At 49.2% G+C, this 24,380-nt stretch overlaps 2 protein-coding genes across 3 annotated transcripts in view; both read right to left on the bottom strand.

Annotated features, from left to right (window-relative positions):
- Nucleotides 1–9,913, bottom strand: part of tmprss7 (transmembrane serine protease 7) — a 16,944-nt gene extending 7,031 nt beyond the window's left edge. The window contains 13 exon segments of the mRNA XM_056299035.1: nucleotides 14–121; nucleotides 339–390; nucleotides 393–448; nucleotides 2,368–2,504; nucleotides 4,122–4,228; nucleotides 5,383–5,495; nucleotides 5,690–5,814; nucleotides 6,956–7,184; nucleotides 8,427–8,462; nucleotides 8,579–8,772; nucleotides 9,229–9,296; nucleotides 9,440–9,570; nucleotides 9,715–9,913. Of these exon segments, the coding sequence (XP_056155010.1) occupies nucleotides 14–121; nucleotides 339–390; nucleotides 393–448; nucleotides 2,368–2,504; nucleotides 4,122–4,228; nucleotides 5,383–5,495; nucleotides 5,690–5,814; nucleotides 6,956–7,184; nucleotides 8,427–8,462; nucleotides 8,579–8,772; nucleotides 9,229–9,296; nucleotides 9,440–9,570; nucleotides 9,715–9,742 (1,384 nt within the window). The 5' untranslated portion in view covers nucleotides 9,743–9,913.
- Nucleotides 9,914–11,348: 1,435 nt separating this feature from the next.
- Nucleotides 11,349–23,835, bottom strand: spata13 (spermatogenesis associated 13). 2 transcript variants are annotated; one of them, XM_056299032.1, is made up of 12 exons: nucleotides 23,047–23,835; nucleotides 17,967–18,428; nucleotides 15,826–15,970; nucleotides 15,401–15,525; nucleotides 14,936–15,115; nucleotides 14,108–14,278; nucleotides 13,620–13,799; nucleotides 13,229–13,461; nucleotides 12,919–13,048; nucleotides 12,426–12,801; nucleotides 12,233–12,307; nucleotides 11,349–12,118 (listed from the first exon to the last, which is right to left on the bottom strand). In XM_056299032.1, the coding sequence occupies exons 1-12, from the start codon at nucleotides 23,746–23,748 to the stop codon at nucleotides 11,937–11,939; spliced, it is 2,961 nt and encodes a 986-aa protein (XP_056155007.1). In that variant the 5' UTR covers nucleotides 23,749–23,835; the 3' UTR covers nucleotides 11,349–11,936. The 2 variants fall into 2 exon arrangements, with proteins under 2 accessions (XP_056155007.1, XP_056155008.1); XM_056299033.1 differs by lacking the exon at nucleotides 23,047–23,835 and adding an exon at nucleotides 19,534–19,590.
- Between the last annotated feature and the right edge of the window lie 545 nt (nucleotides 23,836–24,380).

Raw genomic sequence — 24,380 nt, 5'->3', positions numbered from 1 at the left:
CACATATTCGTACCCTGAGTGCAGTTGCTCTCATCCTTCCCATTGATGCAGTCTCTCTCTCCATTGCATATGTACAGAGGGTGCAGAGGGCTGCTGCCAGCACAGTTTTTTGCAGGCCTTGCTATAGAGACATCCCACAGTACAAAAATAAATAAATAAATAACTTAATAGAAACTCAAGTAAATATAATAAAACATCACAAAACCATCATAATCCATACATCCCCATTATAACGGACAACCGCTGTCTCACGCTTGCATTTGAAAATTGCGTCACATTCCTTCAACTCGTCCTTCACTTGTCTCTTGACTTTAGGTGTCGGGGGTGCGAACACGTACAGCAGAAGACCTCGTCGCTCTCATCCTGGCAGTCATCCAGCCCGTCGCAGCGCGCCGGCGCTTCTCCACGCAAAGTCCGCTGGAGCACAGGAAGTGGTCATCCGGACAGGCTGGTGGACGGACACAAAGAGCAGTCGCCACAAACGGGGTGAACAGACAGGTGACCGTGACCGGGATACTGGGTAGAGAGCAACATTTTGGGGGCTTCAGAGAGGTTTCAGATTTTTCACGTTTCAAAACTTTCCCACCTAAAAACCCTGTTGTCATCCTACGGTTACGAGTCAAACCGAGCCGCGGGTCGCAGATTCTTTTAAACCGAGTTAGCATTGAGCGAGCTAGCATCAGCTGACTGCTGCAATGTAATCCCTTGCAAAATAGTGTCCATTAAAAGAGTTTCTCTCTCTCTCTCTCTCTCTCTCTCCCTCTCTCTCTCTCTCTGTCTCTCTCTCTCTCTCTCTCTCTCTCCCTCTCTCTCTCTCTCTCTCCCCCCCCCCTCTCTCTCTCCCTCTCTCTCTCTCTCCCTCTCTCTTTCGCTCTCTTCTCTTTCGCTCTCTCTCTCTCTCTCCCTCTCTCTCTCTCCCCCCTCTCTCTCTCTCTCTCCCTCTCTCTCTCCCACCCCCCCCCTCTCTCTCTCCCTCTCTCTCTCCCCTCTCTCTCTCCTCTCCCTCTCTCCTCTCCCTCTCTCTCGCTCTCTCTCTCTCCTCTCGCTCTCTCTCTCTCTCTCTCTCTCTCTCTCTCTCTCTCTCTTCTCCCTCTCTCTCTCCTCTCTCCTCTCTCTCTCTCTCTCTCTCTCTCCGTCTCTCTCTCATCCCTCTCTCTCTCTCTCTCTCTCTCTCGCTCTCCCTCGCTCTGTCTCTCTCTCTCTCCGTCTCTCTCCCCCCTCTCTCTCTCTCTCTCTCTCTCTCTGTCTCTCTCTCCCCCCCCTCTCTCCCTCTCTCTCTCTCTCTCCCTCCCCTCCCTCTCTCCCTCCCTCTCTCTCTCTCTCTCTCCCCTCCCTCTCTCTCTCTCTCTCTCTCTCCCTCTCTTTTGGCGCTGACCCAGAATGTTATGAAAGCGAGTTTATTTTTGCATTTAACCCATCCTAGCTGTGTAGCTAAGAGCCGTGGGCAGCCGCCGTGCAGCACCCAGGGACCAACTCCAGTTCTTCTTTCCATTGCCTTGCTCAGGGGCACAGTATGAACCCTAACATGCATGTCTTTTTGTGATGGTGGGAGGAAAACGCTGCACCCGGAGGAACCCACCGCAGACGCGTGGAGAACATGCGAACTCCACACAGAAAGGACCTGGGACGGCCTGGGGTTCGAACCCAGGACCCTCTTGCAGTGAGGCGACGGTCCTAACCCCTGGGCCACCGTGCCGCCCTATGAGAGGAGTCTAAAGGGCCTTCGGTGGGATACCAATCATGGAGTTGTACAGATATCAGCCCATTTCTAACCCGCAGCAGAAACCTCGCTCTGTCATCCCGTCAGGAGTTGTTCAGGAAGACAGACAGAAGGGGGGAAGGGTGAGAGAGCCGGAGGGAAGTGTAAAAAGAAAAAGGAAGTCTACCACTGCACTAACTGATTGTAGTAGGATTGTCTTTTCCATCACTTTGTAAAACCTGTTGGAAAACAGGGGTTAGGATGAAATTACGTTGAAGTTTTCCTGGTCAGAACTATGGTTTCAGGTCAATATTGCTGCCCGTATAAAGAGATTCTTGGTGAAACTGACTGAATCCGAAGAGGTAAAAAAAGTCGTGCTTGTTTCAAAGGTATTCGAGGAATGTTCTCCGAGCAAATGTCAATATCGTAACACGGCAGAACGAGGCATGTCGAACCTCCGATACCAAGGAAACAACACTGGGTAGAATAATAACCTCAGCTCGTATGAGTGTGCATGAGAAACACGTGAATGTGAACCTGCCCCCCCCCCCCCCAACCATCAGCGTATTCTTTTCCCTTGCTTCAACAAACAACATTGTAAAATGTTTGCTTCTAGATTACGTAAGCGGGACGTGGGCATTAAGTGGCTGTTGACCAGCTGAACGTACGCTGGCTGATGTTGTAGCTGCCGTGTGAGGCCTGAAAGGGCTGGTCCGAGGTTCGGGAGCTGCAGCGGAATTCCACCTCGGGTTTGTGGTCGGCGATCCTGAAGACTGTGGCGTGACCCACGTAGCTGCCGCAGAATCTGCAGGAGGGAACGCGTCGTCGTGACCACCCAGTTAGGCTCTCAGAGACAATAACTTAATATACACAGCCAAGGATGGAGTGGGGGCTAAACTCACGGCTGACCCCCACTTTTTATCAGGAGCAAAGAGTCTTCTCAGATGGACATAAAACTTTGCGGGGTATATTTATAGTATAAATGCTGTATCATGGTGTTGAACTGATATGACAGTAGGTTTGTTTTTCAATAAACATTTTCTTTAGGATGATAACTGGCTGTAAATCATAGTTTACGAATCTTTTAGTTCACCACCTAATTACTGTGTTGGACTAATACATACAGTATATTGTATACCATACAGTATGTATGTATGATCTGATATCGCCGGGTCGGTGTTGTTCTCATGACATCATAATTAATGTCGCTCCAGGACCGTCATTGCAACTGACCAATCACATTGTTGTGATAATGTGCCTTTGCGATATGGGGGAGAAAGACCAGAAAATGAACCAAAGCTAACCTAACACTTACCTTATCCTAACCTTAACTGATAGCTAACCTTAACCTAACACTTACCTTACCCTAACCTTAACCGATAGCTAACCTTAACCTAACCGATAGCTAACCTTAACCTAACCGATAGCTAACCTTAACCTAACACTTACCTTACCCTAACCTTAACCGATAGCTAACCTTAACCTAACCAGTAGCTAACCTTAACCTAACCGATAGCTTAACCCTAACCTTAACTGATAGCTAACCTTAACCTAACCGATAGCTAACCTTAACCTTAACTGATAGCTAACCTTAACCTAACCGATAGCTAACCTTAACCTTAACTGATAGCTAACCTTAACCTAACTGATAGCTAACCTTAACCTAATGCTTACTTTACCCTAACCTGAACCGATAGCTCCATCATCATCAGCGGTCACTCATGGTATGACCGTCCCTCCCTCTGGGTCCCTCTGGGCCCTCAGGTGGGTGTAGAGGCTGATCCTGGAGCTGCACAATGGGAGGACGCCTGTGCATGACAGCTTTTTACATGGAGAGGCTGATGCGCCTGCAGCCACCACATGGTCCTTGGCAGGGGGTGGCCAGAGTCAAGTGACATGGAGAACCAAGACGATTGGGGACCACCCTCTGTTGCAGCCCTTCACTCACCTTCACTGCCGTTGTGACCTGGAGACATCTCCCACCAGTTCCGCCACTGAGGTCTTGCTTGGATCGCTCTTCGTCTGGAACCTCCCCCTTGACCTATCCGCCTTGGGTGACCCTACCAGGAGCCAAGCTCCGGACGGCCTAGCTCTCGGGTTCATCGGTACACACGCAAGCTTCTCCACCACAACAAGGTGATGAAACTGATAGCTAACCCACAACCTAATCCCACAACCTAATCCCACAACTGTCTTTTTCCCATGTCGCAAAGGCACAACAGCACAACGACATGACTGGTCAGCTGCAATGATGGTCCTGGAAGAAGATGAACTATGATGTGTACGAACACCAACACGGCGATAACAGATACACCATGTAGGTATATACTATATGTGTGCATGCAGTATACACACAGTAAGCAAAATGTACTAAGACATACATGTAAATACGGTGTAGCTGCACACACACAAACATACGCACATCATTTCGTTGACCTTCCACCAGCCGTGTTCACAGCCCTTCATGTCCTTCGGTTTCAGTACGTAGTTATGGAACTTCAGAGCGACTCCCAGAGCTTGGTCAGGAGTCTGTTAAAAACACACAGAATACACTGTTAATAAAAGCTGGTCACTGCATAATTCAAGTCAAACATCATTCCCACAGTACACCCTCCTGCAGGCAGACACGCATGCATGTATGCACACACACGTACACGCATAGTGCTGTAAGACAGTGGTTCTCAACCTTTCTGGGGTCCTGGACCCCCTGCGTATTTTTGATCTACCCTGAGGACCCCTCCACCTGATCTTGGGGGAGGGGGGTTGCAATTTGATAGAAACAGTAGAAACTGCATTTTAAATTGCATTATAGCATTTATTCACTCTCTTTGGGGCAAAAATAAGAGCTTTCAGTTGTAACTTAGATATAGTTAACAAAACAGAATTCTTATGCAGTAACTTTCAGATATATGTAACAACACAGAATATGTATTCAGTAACTTTCAGATATATGTAACAACACAGAATATGTATTCAGTAACTTTCAGATATATGTAACAAAACAGAATATGTATTCAGTAACTTTCAGATATATGTAACAAAACAGAATATGTATTCAGTAACTTTCAGATATATGTAACAAAACAGAATATGTATTCAGTAACTTTCAGATATATGTAACAAAACAGAATATGTATTCAGTAACTTTCAGATATATGTAACAAAACAGAATATGTATTCAGTAACTTTCAGATATATGTAACAAAACAGAATATGTATTCAGTAACTTTCAGATATATGTAACAAAACAGAATATGTATTCAGTAACTTTCAGATATATGTAACAACACAGAATATGTATTCAGTAACTTTCAGATATATGTAACTAAACAGAATTGTTATGCAGTAACTTTTAACAATGCAAACGGGAGCCAGATCTCTTATTAAAATACAACAAATTACACTTGTGAAACAGATGTAATTAGAGAAAAAAGTCCTGTTACCCTTTATAGTTTAGGTAGATAAAGGTCTCAGTCACATTTGAGTAAAATAATCCTATTTCTATAAATGTCAGGATCTTTTTTTTTAAAGATATTTTATTTTCACGGACCCCTTGCAATTACACCACGGACCACTAGGGGTCCGCGGACCCCCGGTTGAGAAACGCCGCTGTAAGAGGTGACACACTTTTACACCTACTTTGTGTGCATGTGTTTGGTGTTTGTGTAACATATAAACACTACCTGAAACCTCCAGGTGCAGGAGCACCGAGGGGGCAGCAGGCTGGGGTGGAAGGGGCTGTAGATCTGGCTGGTGAAGTCGGGCTTTAACTGGGTCTCAATGTGAGACACACACACTTGGTGACAGAGAAAGAAGTAGAGAATAAGAGAGAGAGAGAGAGAGAGAGGAAGAGAGAAGGGGGGTGCTGGTAGTCACACACATTTACTTCAAGGCCCCATACAGGTTAAACGTTAATTTGAACACACACACACAGAGAGAGACGCAAATGAGTCAAACAGTAATGGCGGCTGATGTGTTTAATCGTCTCACTTTCCTCGGCGATGGCCTGGAAGTTTCCCCGGAAGCTCTTGTTGCCCTGGGTCATTCTGAAGGAGAGCAGCATGACGTTGGAGGTAGACACCAGAGAGAGGGGTGCAGTCACTGGCTCACACACCCTGCAGCAGCACAGGGGCACATCTCTTATGTATGCACACAATGGCGTCTTTCATCGCACGCATTTGTCGCATGCAGGTTCCTAAAAAAACCGTCCTGCGTGACGTGACGTGACGTAACGTGGATGTTTTTTGAAGGGAAGTGCCCTGTAGAACCTGATAATGTAATAAATCCCCCATAATGTAATAACCCTGATAATGTAATAACCCCCCCGATAATGTAATAACCCTGATAATGTAATAAATCCCCCCCGATAATGTAATAACCCTGATAATGTAATAAATCCCCCCCGATAATGTAATAGCCCTGATAATGTAATAACCCTGATAATGTAATAAATCCCGATAATGTAATAACCCTGATAATGTAATAAATCCCCCGATAATGTAATAGCCCTGATAATGTAATAAATCCCCGATAATGTAATAACCCTGATGTAATAAATCCCGATAATGTAATAACCCTGATAATGCAATAACCCCGATAATGTAATAACCCTGATAATGTAATAAAAACATGCACTTGAGACCATTGAAAATTCAATAAAACCTGATAATGTAATAACTTCCTGATAATGTAATAAAATGATCCAACTTGAGAAAAAGCACGTGTGGAAGTAGCTTGGAGGTAGCTTTGAGGAAGAGTAGAGCATTCGTGCACGTCCAACTTTGACCTGTCGGTGGCGCTAGACCTCTCGAGCTTGCGTTGCTTAAACAGTATCGCCACTTGAATCCATTCATGGGTGGTCTGCTGTCAAATTATTACAATATTGGGGAATTATTACGTTATCAGGACCAGGGAAATGAAGGCTAACCTGATAATGTAATAACGTCCCGTTAATGTAACACATTGGTCAAAAGTTTATTACATTATTGGGAAATGCACTTTATTACACTATCAGGAAGTTATTACATTATCAGGTTTTATTGCCTTTTCAATGGACTCAAGAGCAGATTTTTATTACATTATCAGGGTTATTACATTATTGGGAGTTTATTACATTATCAGGTTCTGCATGCCCCCTCTACAGTTCCGGGCAGATATAAGTTGGCATTAACAGCTTAGCTTTTGTAAAGCCAACTCTCCGCTCACCACGTCGTCAGCGGCAGGTAACGCTGAGCTCAACCTATGGCACACACCCACCTGTGCAGAGTGCGCCCTCTCATGGGCAGCAGCGCGTCGTACACGGTGAGGGCGTCGCTCACGCAGTCGCTGGGCTCTATGAGGAAGGAGGTGACGGTCAGCCGGATCAGAGAGCCCGGAACTGACGTCAGCTTAACGTAACAGTTGACCCCGCCCCACGACGAATAGACGTTGAGCGGCACTTTCGGCCCTGGCAGGTTGGCGTACAGTTTGTCCACACACTGAGAGCCTGAGCGGGCATAAATATATATATATATACATTTATGAAATAAATAAAGTATATTTATGAAATATATATATATATGAAATAAATAAAGTATATTTATGATATATATATTTATGAAATAAATAAAGTATATTTATGAAATACATAAAGTATATTTAAGAAATAAATATATATTGATTAAATAAATAAAGTATATTTATGAAATATATATATATTTATGAAATAAAGTATATTTATGAAATACATATATATTTATGAAATAAATAAAGTATATTTAACTATATATATATATTTATTAAATAAATAAAGTATATTTATGAAATATATATATTTATGAAATAAATAAAGTATATTTATGAAATACATATATATTTATGAAATACATAAAGTATATTTAAGAAATAAATATATATTGATTAAATACATAAAGTATATTTATGAAATATATATTTATGAAATAAATAAAGTATATTTATGAAGTACATATATATTCATGAAATAAATAAAGTATATTTATGAAATACATATATATATTTATGAAATAAATAAGCATATTTCATAAATATACTTTATTTCCACATTTAAATATACTTTATTTATTTCATAAATATATATATATTTCATAAATATACTTTATTTCCACATTTAAATATACTTTATTTCCACATTTTTTCTCTCTTATTGTTCACAGTAGTTGAGTTGGTATTGTGCAGCACAACTGGCACTGAATTTGAACCATACAGTACAATGGCAGTTGCAGCTGAATGTAGGAGTAGGGGAGGAGGGGTAGGAAAAAACAAGTGTGTACTTCCTCCTGCTCCTTTTCCAACATGTAACAAATAATGTGTTCGCTGAGTTTGATGTGTGGATTTGTTGATCACTTCTGATTATGGGCAATTGCTCATCGGTATGTTATATCCTGCTTATTTACATATTCGAAATAATTCATCTTCGTCATCACCACCATCATCATATTCACACGGGTTCCATACTGCGACTTTGGACCTGCTTTCGTACGCAAATGCAAGACTAACATGCAAAAGCAAAACTGCGCACTGAAAGATCCCAGCTACTACATCAGTGTGGGTGGGAGGTTTTAACCGGGAATGCTGGAAGCATCACCAGCAACACGGCCTGACTTCAAAAACCCACAAATCAGATTTAAGAAAACAACACAGCATCAAAGCAGGAGCGGCGGTATCGTACACAACTCTCGTTACACCGTACCGAGGGGTTTCGACTCACCTGTTGAGGTTGATGTGTAATCTGAGCGTTGAGCGGCTGGGGAGAACATAATACACAGTTACTCTAGAAGTACACACTGATAAACCCCTTTATGTTGCTCACACACACACACACACACACACACACACACACACACACACACACACACACACCATTGACGAGGATGGAGTCTATATCCACCGGCAGACCCAGTAGGTATCCTACGGACGACCTGTTCTTCAGGCTGGTGAGGACGGAGTCGCGGAGGATGGATCCCACGCACTCCTCGCACACCGCCGGGCTCTTCAGGCGAGGGACCATGAACACGATCCAGAAGTGCACCAGCACGCCACCCTTATCGTTGTTGCTGTGTGGAGACAGGCCGCTGCTGAGCGCTGAGTTCGAATTCAAACAACCATTTTATACAGCAGCACAATGGGGGGGGGGGGGGGGACCGGTGTCATGCCAAAATCTGTGACCCATCAGATTATGTGACCCCCCTCCGCTAAAACACCCTCTTTCAGCCAGGAAACGGCAGTTTAGATAAGGTTAAATTGAGGCACAAAGTTCCAGATGGTTCGATTTAGCTATTGGGTTGGAGACGGTCAATATTACATGTGGGTTTGGTGTGGTTCAGATTAGGATTATCATCCCGGGGTGGGGGGGGGGGGGTTGAAATGGAGCGTTTTAAGGGCAGGCTCACATAATCTGACTGGTCACAGACCGGTCGCCATTTGTTCATTTGAATGGAAACAACGCAGCTCCTGGTTAAAGGCGATGTGAAATGAGGTGTGTGTGTGACCGCAGCGAGGGCCCGGCCCACCTGAGGTCCGAAATGACGGCGTGCTTGTAGAGTCTGGCCACGGACGACATTTTGTACACGTTGCTGACCTGCGGCGCCGCAGCAGAAAAAGACATTACAGCACAGTCAATGAGTACTCCCCCGTCCCAACTGTAAACAGACCCTAAAACACTCCCCGAGAGCTAATTATTAGGATTGAGCCACTGTGCAAACAGTAAATCCCGGCACATACCACATGCTGTATTTTGGTAGCCATGGATACAAACTCGTGGGACTCGGCCTGGCGGTACTCTGGGATGAACTCCACGTTGGCAACGCGGAACATGCCGGCAAAATACGCCCCGCTGCTGCTTTCCCTGCGGACTGAGGAACGTTAGTCGGTAAATAAAAGTGCAACACGCAAACACATCAAAGCAAGATCAAAGGTCATTTTTAAGTGCAATGCAAATTTGCATATAAAAAATACCATTAAGAAGGCTTCTGCACAGTTGCAGCACGCTCACTTACATATGAACACCCATAGCAGGGACCACATGACAACCACCACCACAAAGACCACCACGGTGATGATTATAGCCAGGTACTGGAGGTTCTTTATAGGGGGCCACGGTCCCTTGAGCCTCCCGGGCCTCCGCCTGCGTCTGTTGTACTTCCTGCACAGCTTTCGCAGGGTGTGGTCCACTGTGGCCACCTCCACGGACACATCTGCAACCTGCAGGAGGGGCACCGTCGTAATCTGATATATGCACATAGCGGTTCAGATAGCCGCTTGTTTTGACCTTTCAAGAGGGATGCATCGGTCTGCGTTGATGGCGCTAGGAAGGTGGTTAATGACCCGCAATTGATAAGGAAGTAATTAAGTCTGCAGATCATCAGCCAAGCATGTCAAATCTGTAGTGATGCTGCACTGAGGGTACTTGTAAGAAAAATACTTGGTCTCTTAAGAGGAACTTGTCACGTGTGTGTAGTGTGGGTACCCGTCATGCTTCCGGAGGTCAAAAACCGCGTATTGAAGCCGGCAGAGCCGCCGCCCCCCTGCCCTTATTGCTCTCCTCGTCTGCTAGCGTACTTTTCGGTACACCGACCCCCAACATACAAACGAGCCCCTGCGTCTACGAGCAGATTGCATGCAATTAGATTAGAGTGGATATCGGGACACAAACGGTGTCCCGGAGTCTCGGCTAAGCGTCCCTGAACGGGGGATCCAAGCGAGTCGTTGGCAGGCCGCGGTGCTTTGGTGCACACGATGTCCTAGTCGGCACACCCGTCACGGACGGCACCGTCAGGGGGACGGATATAAACGAGGCCATCTGGAACGCCGCTGAATCCCTGGTCACCGCTTCCCTTCGGAGGGGAAAACCTTGAGAGTAACAGTAACTCCGCCAGATCCGGCCCTCGCACTCATTGAGTTACCCGAAAGGCATCCATTATTCATTCGGTGTCATCCCATACCGCGCAAGTGGTACTTAATCCGGCGCAACAGGCGGGGTTATAAATTCACATGGAAAACAAAAGATGGACCTTTTTTTTTTGGTTGCTGAATAGAGAGAAATAATGCAAAACAACAATTTTTTGCCTGTCGTCTCTGGGGGTGTGGTCAGTCATCAAAAGCTCAGCTTACTCTGCCCGAATTACTTTTGTGGTGCACAAAGCAATGAAATTCAGTTGATAATCTTACTTACACTGGCGGTGTCCAGCTCATCGCCGCTCGCCTGTTCACTCGCCACGCGCTCTGTGCCCATGACCGGACATCCCGTTACTCCTCGGTCGTCAAATTCCTCATCTCGGACAGACGGAAGCCATCCTAGCCCCCCCTGTTAAAAACAGTCAGAAGTGTGCGTGGAGAGTCCTGCAAAGAAGCACGATACTGTGGCTAAGAGGCATCGCCTGCCGGCCAACAGGTGCGTGAAACCAGACCCTTTCGCACACAGGCAACCAGTGGGGGGGAACCGGGCACCCTGCGGATGGCAGCGCTTCTCCCGGCTAGCGCCTGATTGGCTGAATTCCACATCTCCAATTCATCTCGTTCAAAACGCCACCAGCGCGGAGGACCGCTCTGCGCCGGGCGACCTCGGGAGCAAGAGGTGGTGCGTTCAACAACACAGCGTATCCCACGGGGTGCTTCTGTACAAGACCTTTTATTTACATTGTTAACAGGGCGGGCATGCGAGTGAGTCAGCTGAACTTGTGCTTAAGGCTGCTAGTTTGCTCAGAGGACAGATTTGCAGTCTCACAAAAAACAAAAAAAAAAAACAAAAAAAAAAGGGTCCAGCCTTCATAGAATAACCTAAAATCATGTTAAGCGTGACAAAAGTAGAATATACATCATTATTATAATTACCAAAAACAAAAAAACAAAAGTTTCAGCAGGCATTTTTAAGACATGTCGGAGGGGGGAGGGGGGGGGTATGATCTCAAACCATAATAAGCAGCATCTTTAAACACCGACAAAATGGAGGGAATCAGTATTTTTCTTTTTCTTTTTTTAACACCTTTGGCGTGCCCCTCTCAAAATGGTAGGCACTGGACTATGACATGAAACAGAGACACACATTAGGAGACACACATTAGGCACCAAAAAAAAAAAAATCCAACAAATATTCAGACATTCACAGGTTGTGGGTTCCAGGCAGAGAAAAGTTTTTTTTTTAAAAAAAAAAATTTAAAGTGATCTGAGTCTTTAGGATGGTTTAGGGTCGGAGTCCAAATTGACAGAAGACGAAGACGAGTCATTTTCTGAAAAAGGCATTGTGAGTGATGGTGTACCACAGGTGGGAGGTCTTCCTCTTGGGGGGCTCGGCCAATGAGAAGACTTGCTGTTGAGGCACACTGGTCGGGACGGTAACGTGGCGCTGGTGAAGCGGGTGGAGGTTTTGGTGGTGCGGCAGCGCCGAGCCAGAGTAATTAACAGCTAAAAGGGGGGAGAGGAGACACAATTCAAATCCAAAACTACCAAAGCGATGAAACTCGTATGGGCGAATGACTGAACTGCATTCAGAAAAACTAAATAAAAAGCTCCTCTTACCCTTGCTCTTCCCTCGTTTGGCTTTCCTGGCGTTGAAAATGGCCTGCTGTCTTTGTTCTTTGCTGATCTCTATACCTGCCATTTGGGGAGAAGACAGCCTTGAAGGTCATCCTTCCAGCCCCCCCTGCTATCTCTCATTTACTTTCAGCTCCATTTTCTGTCCCGAAGTAAACGGAGCACGGACATTACTCACCCATCTCTTGGTCCTCCTGCACCTTGCGCCGCTCCCTCGCAAACGCCTGTAACCACCTCTGCTTGTCCTGAGCCTTCCTGCAGCAGAGGACACACACGCCCTCCAGCGTCGAGCTTTGACGAAGCCGCAGAGCGTTCCTCAGCGTCAGGCCCAGCTCGGGGTCGCGGCCGTCGGGTAGATCCACCACCTCCGTCTGGTCCATATCCAGCAGTCCACGATAGTGGAGCAGGTCCCTGCGCAGGACGTCCTTTTTGCAGAAGGCCAGCTGGTGGTCGAACAGGAAGAAGCTGCGCTGCTGCGTCTTGCCGTGTCGAACGACGCGGGTCAGCTCGCCGGAGTGGATCAGCTCCGAGCTCCGCTCCAGCACGTCGGCTCCCTGCCCATACACAGTCGCCATTGATACATTTCCATCTCCAGCGCCCGAACACCATGCATAATTCAAAAGGAAACGGCTTGAACACATTGTGTGGTGCTAAAAGGTGCTTCTAATCACCTCCCAGTGGAGAATGGCGACCTGCCAGTGGGCGATGGCGTCGACGTTCTCCAGCCTCCTCTTCCTCTCATTAATCAGACTGGCCACGTTCTTCATCGCCTCATAAGCGCTGCTCACTCCGTCGTAGTCACTGTAACAGGTGTGTAGAGGGAGTTATGCGTCACTGAAGGGAATGGGGGTAAATGTGTTTATGGTGCCGGGGGATGTGAAGGAGGTTGTCCAACGCGTGCCTGCGGGGAATGTGAATGATGCGAATATGAGGGGAAAAAAAAGCACACATCAGTTCTTTGTGGGGTTTGTCTAGGACTACCTGTGGTCCTTGGGCGTATACTTGAGCAGCTCTCCCAGCTGGAGAGGGTATTTGCAGATCTTCTGGACGGGCGTGAGCAGGAAGCCCGCGATGGAAATATCTATCATTTGCTGGAGGAGGCGACAAGCCTCGAAGAAGTGCTTGTAGCGGCCGATCTTCATCAGACGCTGCAGCTCGGCGCAGGCTGCCGGGTGGGTGTTACAGTACTCGGAGTAGATGGAGAAGCCCTCCCCCTGTGAGTGAAGAGTTTACCGAAGTGACTCAGCGATACACCGCAAGTGGTTGTGAATGACCGGAGAGCGGCAGAACGACCGCACAAACGAGTCGGCGAGAGCCGGAATGAGCAAACAAACGACCTGAGAGCGGACGAGAGCCAGTGTGGGTCCATTACCTGCAGCAGAAAACAGGAGCCTATTTCACTGAGGTGCGGTCGGTCTTTATTGTAGTTTTTCTCCAGGTCACGGAGGAACTGCCGCTGGAACTTGTAGATGTCGTCTATGTTGCTGAAGATGGTCCTGAGCTGCGGCTCGGTGAACATGTTCAGGTGCTTGCGGCACTGGCGGATGTAACCCTGCGGAGGTACAGAGATCTGTGATGGCAAGTTACACCGAATAGGAGAGCTGAATGCAAAAAATGTGACAAGTGGAAACAGTGCAACTACTGGCCAGCAGGGGGAGCCACAGAATTTTGAGTGCTGAACAGTTAGGAGCACCGTTTCCACCACTGCTCTAGAGTTTGGCATTGCTGAACCATGAATTCTTATATTTTGGATAACTTAAGTTTTTTTTTGAAATACTTAAGAGCCTGCGTGACTCGGGATGCGTGAGTATGAAAAGTAAGTAGGGCGGAATTCACCCACGGCGGCGCCATTGTGTTCACCTCACAGATGTCCCTGAGGTGCTTGATGTAGATGCGCTCAGTGTTCATGATCTCCTGGACCACGTTGGACCTCATCTGCTCCCTGTGCTGGGTGCTGTGTGTGTCTCTGGGGGCCGGCTCCTCCTGGTCCACAGCACCCTCCCCGCTCCAGTCTTCCTGGTTCACACGCACCTGTGGCACATGTGAGTACATGTGCACACACACACACACACAGAGCCAAGGATGGACAATGGCAGCTTCTGAGTTTCATTCAAACAGGCTTGGGCAAACACGAGTCACTCTAGTAAACCCCAACTTCCGGTGAAACAGTAGTGTACAAAGACACTTGCAGCACAAATGTTTATTTGAAAAATTAAAACTCAGTCGATACCTTTAATCTCAGACCGAGCAAGCATTTTACAAAGGAAATCAATCCGCGAAAAAACATACATTTGGTAGTTACATGACATGAAACTATTGGGGGACACCAAAACCGGATCAAATATCCACTTAAGGTTAACCCTTAAACTACCCCCCCCATCTCTATGGAAACACCACTGTGTGCTGTTTAACCGGCTCCTATTCTTCAACATAGATGCAGCTACAGGCAATTACGCAGCAGACGCCCATCCGCCAATCAACTAACCTCGCCATGGCTACCCCAGCCTGTCCAATTAAGACTCAATTGTCAATCAGCCCCGGTCACCACGGAAATCAGTGAAACCTCTGAACTCCAAACCCCCTCTGCACACAGTGTTTAAGAGGGCTAGGCCCGGAGCCAAGGCCTTTTCTGCTGGGCTTGAGAGTAAACACGCATTAGGCACAACCGAGGTCAGGTCGTCCACTTACCCGGACAAAACTGGAAGGGAACCAGGCTTCCTTGTCAGCCCCCCTGCCCCACCACCAGTCCTTGTGAGAGGCGTCCAGGACGCGGATCACGTCCCCTGCCTTGAAGGCCAGCTCCTGCTCCCCCATAGTCACATGGTCCCAGAGGGCCTCGGCGTACACCGCATGGCCGGAGCTTATCCACTAAACACACACATAAAGACACAATTACATGCGGGGCAAGCCGGTGTTGGACACACAGGATTACATCTGGATCCTTGGGATCTGCAGAGGTTGTTGGCCAAAGCTGCGCCGAGCCCATCGCCAGACATGCTGACGACACATCCAAAAACACATCCGTAGCTGTTGACGAATCACGCATGCGCAGGGCTACAGAACTAGATGTGTATTCCATGCATAAGAAAGTCCACATACGTCCTCCATTAGTCAGGGTGTGTCGCCGGCGAGTCCTGCAGCTCGACGACTCACCTCGTTAAGCGTGGAGAGCTCCACCCCGGGCTGCAGGTACGGCGTGACGTCACTGAGCTCGTCAAAACTCCCCTCCTCCTCGCTCACGCTGTCGTCGAGTGCTGCCGGGCATTCGGATGCCCCATCTGGGGGCAAACACAGGCACACGCAAGGAGTTAACGCCGAGAGCAGGAGACTCCCCCTTCACCGAGCCACGTTGAGTTTAGAAGAAATCCACAGAATGTAAATCAAGTCGCAGACACGTGCTCGCCAATCTTTCTACTCTTGCTTTGCTTCGATACATACGTTAAGATTCCCAGACTCACTGCCTAAGATGCGTTTGCTCTGTTCTCTCGCCGTTTCTTGCTGCGTCACCCTCCGAAAAACACGCGCGCGCACATGCACGCGCGCGCATGCATGCACGCACACACGAGCCTGCTACTCACCGCTGAGCACTCGGTGGATCCTGCGCCGGCCCACCCGGTCCAGTCCTATGGGGGTGCTCTGGGAGAGGGTTGAGGGGCGGAACCTGGCCGACACTGCTCTGTAAGGGGGCACCTGGTGCGAAGGGATGGGTGGTCGCGACAGGGGCTGTGTGGAGGGAAGCGTACTGGGATTTAGAAACTTGACATCCACCCCCTGCTACGTACGGCTCGTTTGGCTGAGGCCCACGGAAATCAGCCAAAACAAGAGCCCGGAGCCATGACTTTGGGGCTGCTTCCCCGTCATCCCGTCCGATCAGCTGTATCCTACCACGTGCCGTTGATTGACCGCTCACACTACGAGCTGATTTCCCCGATTAACAATGGGACTCGCCCATTTGTATGTCGTTCCCCCCAGATGATGCCACTTTAACTATTTTCTCTTATGTATTCATTTTTTGACCCCCCCCCCCTCCTTTTTCTCCCCCAATTGTACCTGTCCAATTACCCCACTCTTCCGATCCGGAGAGGGCTGCAGACTACCACCTGCCTCCTCCGATACATGTGGAGTCGCCAGCCGCTTCCTTTCACCTGACAGTGAGGAGTTTCACCAGGGGGACGTAGCGCGTGGGAGGATCCCACTATTCCCCCCCAGTCCCCCCCCCGAACAAGCGCCCTGACCAACCAGAGGAGGCGCTAGTGCAGCGACCAGGACACATACCCACATCCGGCTTCCCACCCGCAGACACGGCCAATTGTGTCTGTAGGGACGCCCGACCAAGCCGGAGGTAACACGGGGATTCGAACCGGCGACCCCCCGTGTTGGCAGGCAATGTTATAGACTGTTACGCTACCCGGACACCCCTGATCCGATCTTATTATTAACCTTAATCCCTGCCCCAATCCTGGCCCTAACCTTAACACTAAATTTAACTTTACTATTGATAACCTTAACCCCTTACCTTAAGCTAATGTTAACCCCCCCCCCGGGTGAAATGGCGTACTAATAGTGTGTCTGGACTAGCGACACCTTCCCTGACGCGATCACCTGGGAGAATCAGCTCGTGCCGTTCCGGATTACAGCAGAAACAAGTACATACGTCGCACCTTATGGTTCATGGCTGGACACCACAGTACTGATGTGACAAACTCTGGCTTTCCCAAGGACAATGCTTTCCACATGTGCTCCCCTCTTGCCGTTTGCAGTTCGAAAAGAAAAGTAGCAGGTACTGAAGTAGTACTCGGGGTAGTATTGGTCGAGGATCAATGACCACACAGTCTATCCTCATTCTTCACAGAGAGTACTTTTACCGCTGCCACCATGAAGTAATACTTGGGGTAGTATTGGTCGAGGATCAATGACCACACTGGGTTATAGAACTCAGGTTTAATCGTGGCTCAGTAGGCAGACGTAATAACCATACATGGTAGTGGCGTAACCATAATAACAGTCCGGGTAGTACATAACACCTAGTGTAGTTCCAGTGGCTATACATGTCATTCAAATGCCTTGGCTCTGGGCGTCCGGGTAGCATAGCGGCCCATTCCGTCGCCTACCAACGCCGGGGATTGCCGGTTCGAATCCCCGCGTTGCCTCCGGCTTGGTCGGAGGTCCCTACAGACACAACTGGCCGTGTCTGCGGGTGGGGAGTCAGGTGTGGGTGTGTGTCCTGCTCGCTGCACCAGCGCCCCCTCCGGTCAGTCGGGGCGCCTGTTCGGGACTGGGGGGAACAGCGTGATCCTCCCACGCGCTACGTCCCCCTGGTGAAACTCGTCACTGTCAGGTGAAAAGAAGCGGCTGGCGACTCCACATGTATGGGAGGAGGCACGTGGCGGTCCGCAGCGCCTCCCGGATCGGCAGAGGGGGTGGAGCAGTGACCAGGATGGCTCGGGAGAGTGGGGTAATTGGCCGGGTACAATTGGGCAGGAAACGGGGGGGGGGGGATATCCCCCAAAATAAATAAATAAATAAATAAAACCCTTGGCTCTTTTCCATGCCTGTTAGGAACTCTGCAGTTTGCACCAATATCATCAACAAATTCATCATAATTTTCACTCAAACCACTTGCGGATTCCTGCGCTTACTGTAAAAAGCACAGGTCACACACTCAGCCTGGAATCTAATCCCTGAAATGAACATTAGATAGACTGGACTTGGGTCTTACGGAGGGAAGGCGGTCCTCCTTCCCCTCGGCATCAGGAGCGGCGAATGGGTTCACAACTCCTATGACGGAGACGGGCCGCTGCCGGCCGCCCTGAATATCCCCGTTCACGCTGTGATCCTCAGGACCGTCTCCACCCCCATCTCCGCCGTTACAGCTGCAACTTTGGCGCGGCGTTCCGCCAGTAGTCCTTCCCTCGGCAAGGAGTTCTGCCTCCTCCTCGGGAATTTGGTATTTCCGGGAAACCAGCTGCCCGTAGTCAGAGATGGGCCGAGGCCGCGCCCGGCCCGCCCTTCTCCTGGGGGTGACGGACGATGCTTCTGCGGACGCCGCGGCCGTCTCCTTGGGCGGCGTGGGCGACTCCGAGAGACACGTCGGCGAGAGGGGGGGGGTGGTGCCGCTAGCTGTCGGAGAGGCTTCCTCCGCTCGAAGAAGCGCCTCTCGCCCCTGTTCGTCCGATGCGGCCTAGAGGTCAAAGGGGAAGGGTAAAGTTCACCTGTCAATGAGTGCAACGGTATTGACCTTCCCTGTTCAATGACCCGGACCGGTGCGGCGATAAACGGGCCGCGGAACAGAGCGTTTGGGGCAAGAACATCTGTTAATCAGAAACAGAGCACAGCACAGCGTTTGGTTTGACACGTTATAAAAACCGTCTTAGAGCAAATCCAAAGGTGGGGCCATAAAAAAAGGAGGGAAACGCCATCTAAAATAACTCATAGGAAACCTGGGAAAAATCGTCATGTGAAAATATTCAAGTTCACGCACTGATTGGCCCACATACTGAGAACAATCAGCCCCGTGCCTTATCGAGTTCCAACCAGAACGGCAGCAGAAGCGGTGGAAATATCCCTCAATTAAACGTTATCACACTGCATGTCTACGCGTACAAACGTTGTGTAATTAATGTCAAATATTGCCTGATGGTTGCTCATTTGGAAAAGTTCTGCTCCACGTTAGTTAGTCAGTCAGCAGACAAAGATGAACTCTCACGGGGGGGGGGGGGCGCCACGGGGGCTCACCTGGTGGAGCATGCACCACATAAGGCTGAGTCCTTACCGCAGCGGCCTGGGTTCGACCCCGGCCCTTTGCTGCCCGGCCCTGTCCTCCTCGTCCTCCTCCTCCTCCTCGTCCTCCTCCTTCTCTCTCTCTCTCTCTCTCTCTCTCTCTCTCTCTTCTCTCTCTCTCTCTCTCTCTCTTCTCTCTCTCTCTCTCTCCTCTCTCTCTCTCTCTCTCTCTCTCTCTCTCTTCTCTCTCTCTCTCTCTCTCTCTCTCTCTCTCTCTCTCTCTCTCTCTCTCTCTCTCTCTCTCTCTCCTCTCTCTCTCTCTCTCTCTCTCTCTCTCTCTCTCTCCTATCACTAGCGCCACGGTGGCTCACCTGGTGGAGCACGCACCACATAAGGCTGAGCCCTGGCCGCAGCGGCCTGGGTTCGACTCCGGCCCGGGCCCTTTGCTGCATGTCCTCCCCTCTCTCTCCCCTCCCTTTCCTGTCTCTCTCTTTACTATCACTATCCGACAAAGGTGGAAAGTACAACAACAACAAAAAAATCTTTAAAAAAAGATGAACTCTCACCTCCAGGTTTTCTTGGTCCGGATCCGATCCCCTACAGATACACTGGAAGGGCACACAATGGACTAGCACCATTGTGAACACACACACACACACACACACACACACACACACACACAGTCCTCTGTTGCGAAGGCCAGAACCCTCAATTTGTCGGCGATCGGGAAAAGCCTCCCGCCTCTTCCTTTCAGGACGTCAACAAGCCCGCTTTCTCCCGTCCATTTTACCAGGGGAAAGCTAACGACCGCTTAGCCTTTAACCGAAGCATATTTCCCTATAATGGGGGTGTTTGTAGTCCTGTCTACTTAGCTCCGTGGCTTTAGCCGTCCCCGGCCTTTTTTCTGCACGCTGTTGGACTTTGACCCAGTGGGCTGCTGCTACCGGAGGGAGGGAGGGAGGGAGGAGGGACGGACAGCGGGGGTGGTGGTGGTGGAGAAAGGAGGGCGGGGGTAGGGGGAGACTCACTGATAGCTGCTGCTGTCCTGGCCAGAGTCACAGCGCTAAGAAACTGGAAGCTTTGCGCAACGGCTACCTAATAAACGAAGCCTAATCATTAACCCCGGGTCTGCTCCTTCAGCATGCCCGGTAGGAAAGCACAGCCGGCGTCGGCATGCGGCCCTGCTGGAGCCGAAGTCAGTCCGTCACGTAGCGAGGATGAACACAGCAGGCAAGTTTTGGCGATTTAGGGAGGGGGGCGGTAGGGAAACGTGGCGGCACATTTACGGAGGGCCAGAAGCAACCAAACACATATGCATTATCTGACACGACCGGGGACTTTAAACCCAATGCGAAAGTCTTTCCGGCCTCAGCTCGCCGCCACAGCAGCCTGGCACTGTTCAACTAGCACGTCTGCATGGGAACTTATCTTGGTCAGTTGGAGTCACGCCACATTCAAAGATCACTTCATAAAAACTCCTTCCTGTCAGAGAAAGGACACGTTCCGTTCTCTAAGACGAGGACCATTGGCCTGGATCATAAACATCCATTAATGATCCTTTTGCTTTACATATATAATAAGGTGGGGCATCATCTTTATCTTTCAGTGTCGATTTCCCTTTGAAGAATCCCCCCCCCCCCATTTTCTCCCCAATTGTATCTGGCCACTGCCCCATTCTTCTGAGCCGTCCCGGTCACTGCTCCACACCCCCCTCTGCCGATCCGGGGAAGGCTGCAGACCACCACATGCCTCCTCCCAGGATCACGCCATCACCCCCAGTTCCCCCCCTCCCCCACGAACAGGTCCCCTGACTGACCAGAGGAGGCGCTAGTGCAGCGACCAGGACACATACCCACATCCGGCTTCCCACCCGCAGACACGGCCAGTAGGGACGCCCGACCAAGCCGGAGGCAATGCGGGGATTTGAACCAGCGGTCCCCGTGTTGGTAGGCAACGGACCAGACCGCTACGCTACCCGGACACCCCCCCCCCCCTTTGAAGACATTAAACAGACGTTGTGACCAAGTGGTTTTCAGTTCCTCTAGTCTTTTTTGCCCACTGATTAAACAGGCTACTAGCTTATGACAGAAAACTATCAAGGTGTGGAAAAAGTTGAGTGCTCAAGTGGACCGGGACCAGGACCGTCACCGGAAATACTCTTATTTTGTCACACGGGTCCCGTGTTGGGTAGCAGCAACCTCAAATCAAGTGCAATTAAGGATCAAATTCACAAATAAATAATAAATAGCTTATAAGTGCATATTGCAATATTAGTTTCCACGATAAAAAATAGTTTAGGTCGACAATATTAAAAAGTCTCGTTTGAACGACCTGGTGTGCTGAGATTAAGCTTGTAATGATTTATCTATAATGTATCCTAGGTAACCACATAGGATCCACTCTGTGGTCAGTCATATCCCTTTCACTTTTCCCATGCAGCAGCGAAGCACAGCTCTTCATGCTGCAGGGTTACGTTTAGGAAGGAGCTAGGAGGATGTAAGGGACATACTGCTGGCGGGAAAGGCCAATACCAGCAGACTTAATGATTATTAGCTGCCATTTTATTAGACCAAACAGTTAACAGAGTACGAATGAACGGACTCATTTATGACAAAGAGAGGCTAAAGGTCTATATCGTCCCAATCTCATCACAAAAATATTGCATTAACCATGAAATATGGATCATTTTTCCAGTTTGGCAATACATTATGCCGATTACGAGGCAGACGACGTGAAACCAGTATGGAAGCTTGCCCAAAGGTTGTGGATGCTGCATCTCAAAATAATACGATCGGCTTGTTCAGTCAACTAAGCATCACAAAATTCACAATAATGAAGCCAAGAGCGAAGCAGCGGTTTTACGGTGCCACTTTCCATGTGCAAAAAGAGATCACTACGAAGCAGAAGACACGGTCCCGGTTAACGCCGTTAATAATGAAGGCTTTCAGACACTCACCGACATGCTGGACCAAAGATAAGGGATCTCCGTTTGGGAGTTGTTGTGCCGGCTACCGAGCAACAAGGAGAAATGAAGTCGGCTCTCGTGCCTGTTACACAGGCACCCCAAGCCAACTGAAAAGGATGAAATAAGAAAGCTGAAAATGCCAAGCTGTTAATTTAAGAATAACGGTGGCTCTGCTATGCAGGACTTGGAGTCAAACTAGCTTTAGGCTACACGGGTCTGTGGTTACGGTTGGGTGTGGAGAACCGATTCCAACTCAGAACCGGCTCCAAATTCCCAACAACTGGGTTGAAACTTGGAAAGTTTTGTTTTTTTTTTGTGGACTTTTTCTCCCCAATTGAATCCAGCCAATTACCCCACTCTTCCAAGCTGTCCTGGTCGCTGCTCCGCCCCCTCTGCCGGTCCGGGGGGAGGGCTGCAGACTACCACATGCCTCCTCTGACACATGTGGGGTCGCCAGCCGCTTCTTTTCACCTGACAGTGAGGAGTTTCGCCAGGGGAATGTAGCACGTGGGAGGATCCCGCTATTCCCCCCCCTGAACAGGCGCCCTGACCGACCAGAGGAGGCGCTAGTGCAGCGACCAGGACACATACCCACATCCGGCTCCCCACCCACAGACACGGCCAGTTGTGTCCGTAGGGACGCCCGACCAAGCCGGAGGTAACACGGGGATTCGAACCGGCGATCCCCATGTTCGTAGGTTATGGAATAGACTGCTACGCTACGCGGACGCCCCGAAACTTAGAAAGTTTTGAAGCTGCTTATCAGATCCAGAAAGCGTACCTTCATTTGCATTTGCCATATAAGTGAAATGCGTTGAACATAAAAAGTCTATAAAAAGTTTTAGCCAACTGCCAGGACCTTAAGGCTTCACCACCGCTTACTCTGTGTCAACACAGAATATGGACTGTTTTTGATGTAGGACTGAACAAGACTGATCTAAGTTTTGAATATCACAATATCTACTTTTGTTAATGAGCACAAAGAAAAAAAAAGGTGGCGCAAATGCTTGGTGCACATTGGTCAGATAAACGGGCTTAGGAGGGCTGAATTATGTTACTTCATAAAGTTAACGTCTTCATAAATCTGGTCGACTGAACGTACTTACTCCCTTACCTTATTTGGTTGGGACTCGACACGGATCTGTTCTGTGCTTTCTAGTGGTTCCCAGTGGCTGAGTGCAGGTGAGTCCCATCCCAGAGTACAATCATTCACTGAAGTTACAGGCGGCGGTTCATAATGAGAAGAGACACAAAGAGAAGACTGTTTTGCTTCCTCTGATGGATCCATAGGGACTGGGCTGATGAGAACCTGGTGTTGGACTGGGCTGGCTTCACAGTCAGGGTGTGGCTGTTCAATGGGTGCCTGAGTCCTCTCACCAGGAGCCCGTTTTCTGGAAGGGGAGGGCCGGCGTTGACGCTCAATGGCTGGCAGACAAGGCACACGGCGGGAGTAGTCGTCGTGGAGACGGCTAAGGGGTGACAGCGGTGAGGTGGGGGAGGGTCCTGGGGAGGAACTGGGCCTGCGCCGGCTGGTCAGGTCACTCATGCTGCCAACCATCTTCAGCATCTGGCCTTTAGCCCTCAATGGACTCTTCCAGCGACGGACACTGCGACCTCGAAGGTCCACCGAGGAGGCACTGGCTGTCCTTTGGATGCTTGACATCCCATTGGGCCTGCTAGATCTTGGGGAGTCTGGCTGGGGTGAAGGGGGGCCAGGAGAAGGGTCTTTGCGTCTGAAAGGGATCTTAAGAAGGTTAAGGTTCTCAGCACTCTTGCTCAGTCTGCTCAATACCTTCACATTGGTGTTCACATTCATGCCTTCTGCAGGAGCACTGACCTCTGACTCCAGTGCTGGTTCCTGATGGTCTGCTCCCCTATCTGTAGCACCTCCTCCTCGTCTCCCTTTCCCTGTGTCCAACAGAGAGATGCGTCCTGCTCCGTAAGCCCTCCTGATACTCCTCGAGAACCGCGAGTTCCTCTGCAGACCATCTCCTTCATCCTCATCGTCTTCGGAGTAAGAGGCAGATTGGCTCAACATAGATAACTTCCGGCCACTAGAAACTCCATTATACACACTGTATTCTTCTGCAAAGTTTGACTGTTCAGCTACATCACCTGACTTGAAGTCCTGGTCAGTCATTACCAAGCCATTAACTGTAGGGTCATACTCTCCATCCTGATTGGCTGTCCCTCTACTTTGGATTCCTTGAAACACAGAGGAGCGAAGTTTTTTGAAGGAGTCCATGACACCTAGTCCTGAGGGGCCTGGACGGGCCTGAGGGCCGCTGACACTCTGGGAGCCCTGGACGTTGGGCGGCTTGTCTGTGGTTGGGCTGTGCCCAGGGGCATAGCCCTTCCTTGGGTTAGAGAAGAGACGCATAATCCTTGAGGAATAGGACTTTCCCTCTGGTTGGGCTATAACAGGGCTGGACCAGGCCGAGGAGTGAA

The sequence above is a fragment of the Lampris incognitus genome, chromosome 19 (genome assembly GCF_029633865.1).
Source record: "Lampris incognitus isolate fLamInc1 chromosome 19, fLamInc1.hap2, whole genome shotgun sequence".
NCBI lineage: Eukaryota > Metazoa > Chordata > Actinopteri > Lampriformes > Lampridae > Lampris > Lampris incognitus.
Note: the sequence above shows the minus strand (reverse complement) of the source record. Positions and strands in the feature narration are given on the sequence as shown.

Excerpts from the sequence above, each read along its gene's own strand:
- spata13 (XM_056299032.1), bottom strand. The coding sequence starts at position 23,748 with ATGAATGTGAACACCAATGTGAAGGTATTGAGCAGACTGAGCAAGAGT. Across the intron at positions 15,971-17,966 it reads AGGAGGACCGCCTTCCCTCC|CCCCTGTCGCGACCACCCAT; the intron begins GTAAGACCCAAG and ends CCCTCCACACAG. Across the intron at positions 15,116-15,400 it reads AGCTCTCCACGCTTAACGAG|TGGATAAGCTCCGGCCATGC; the intron begins GTGAGTCGTCGA and ends GTGTGTGTTTAG.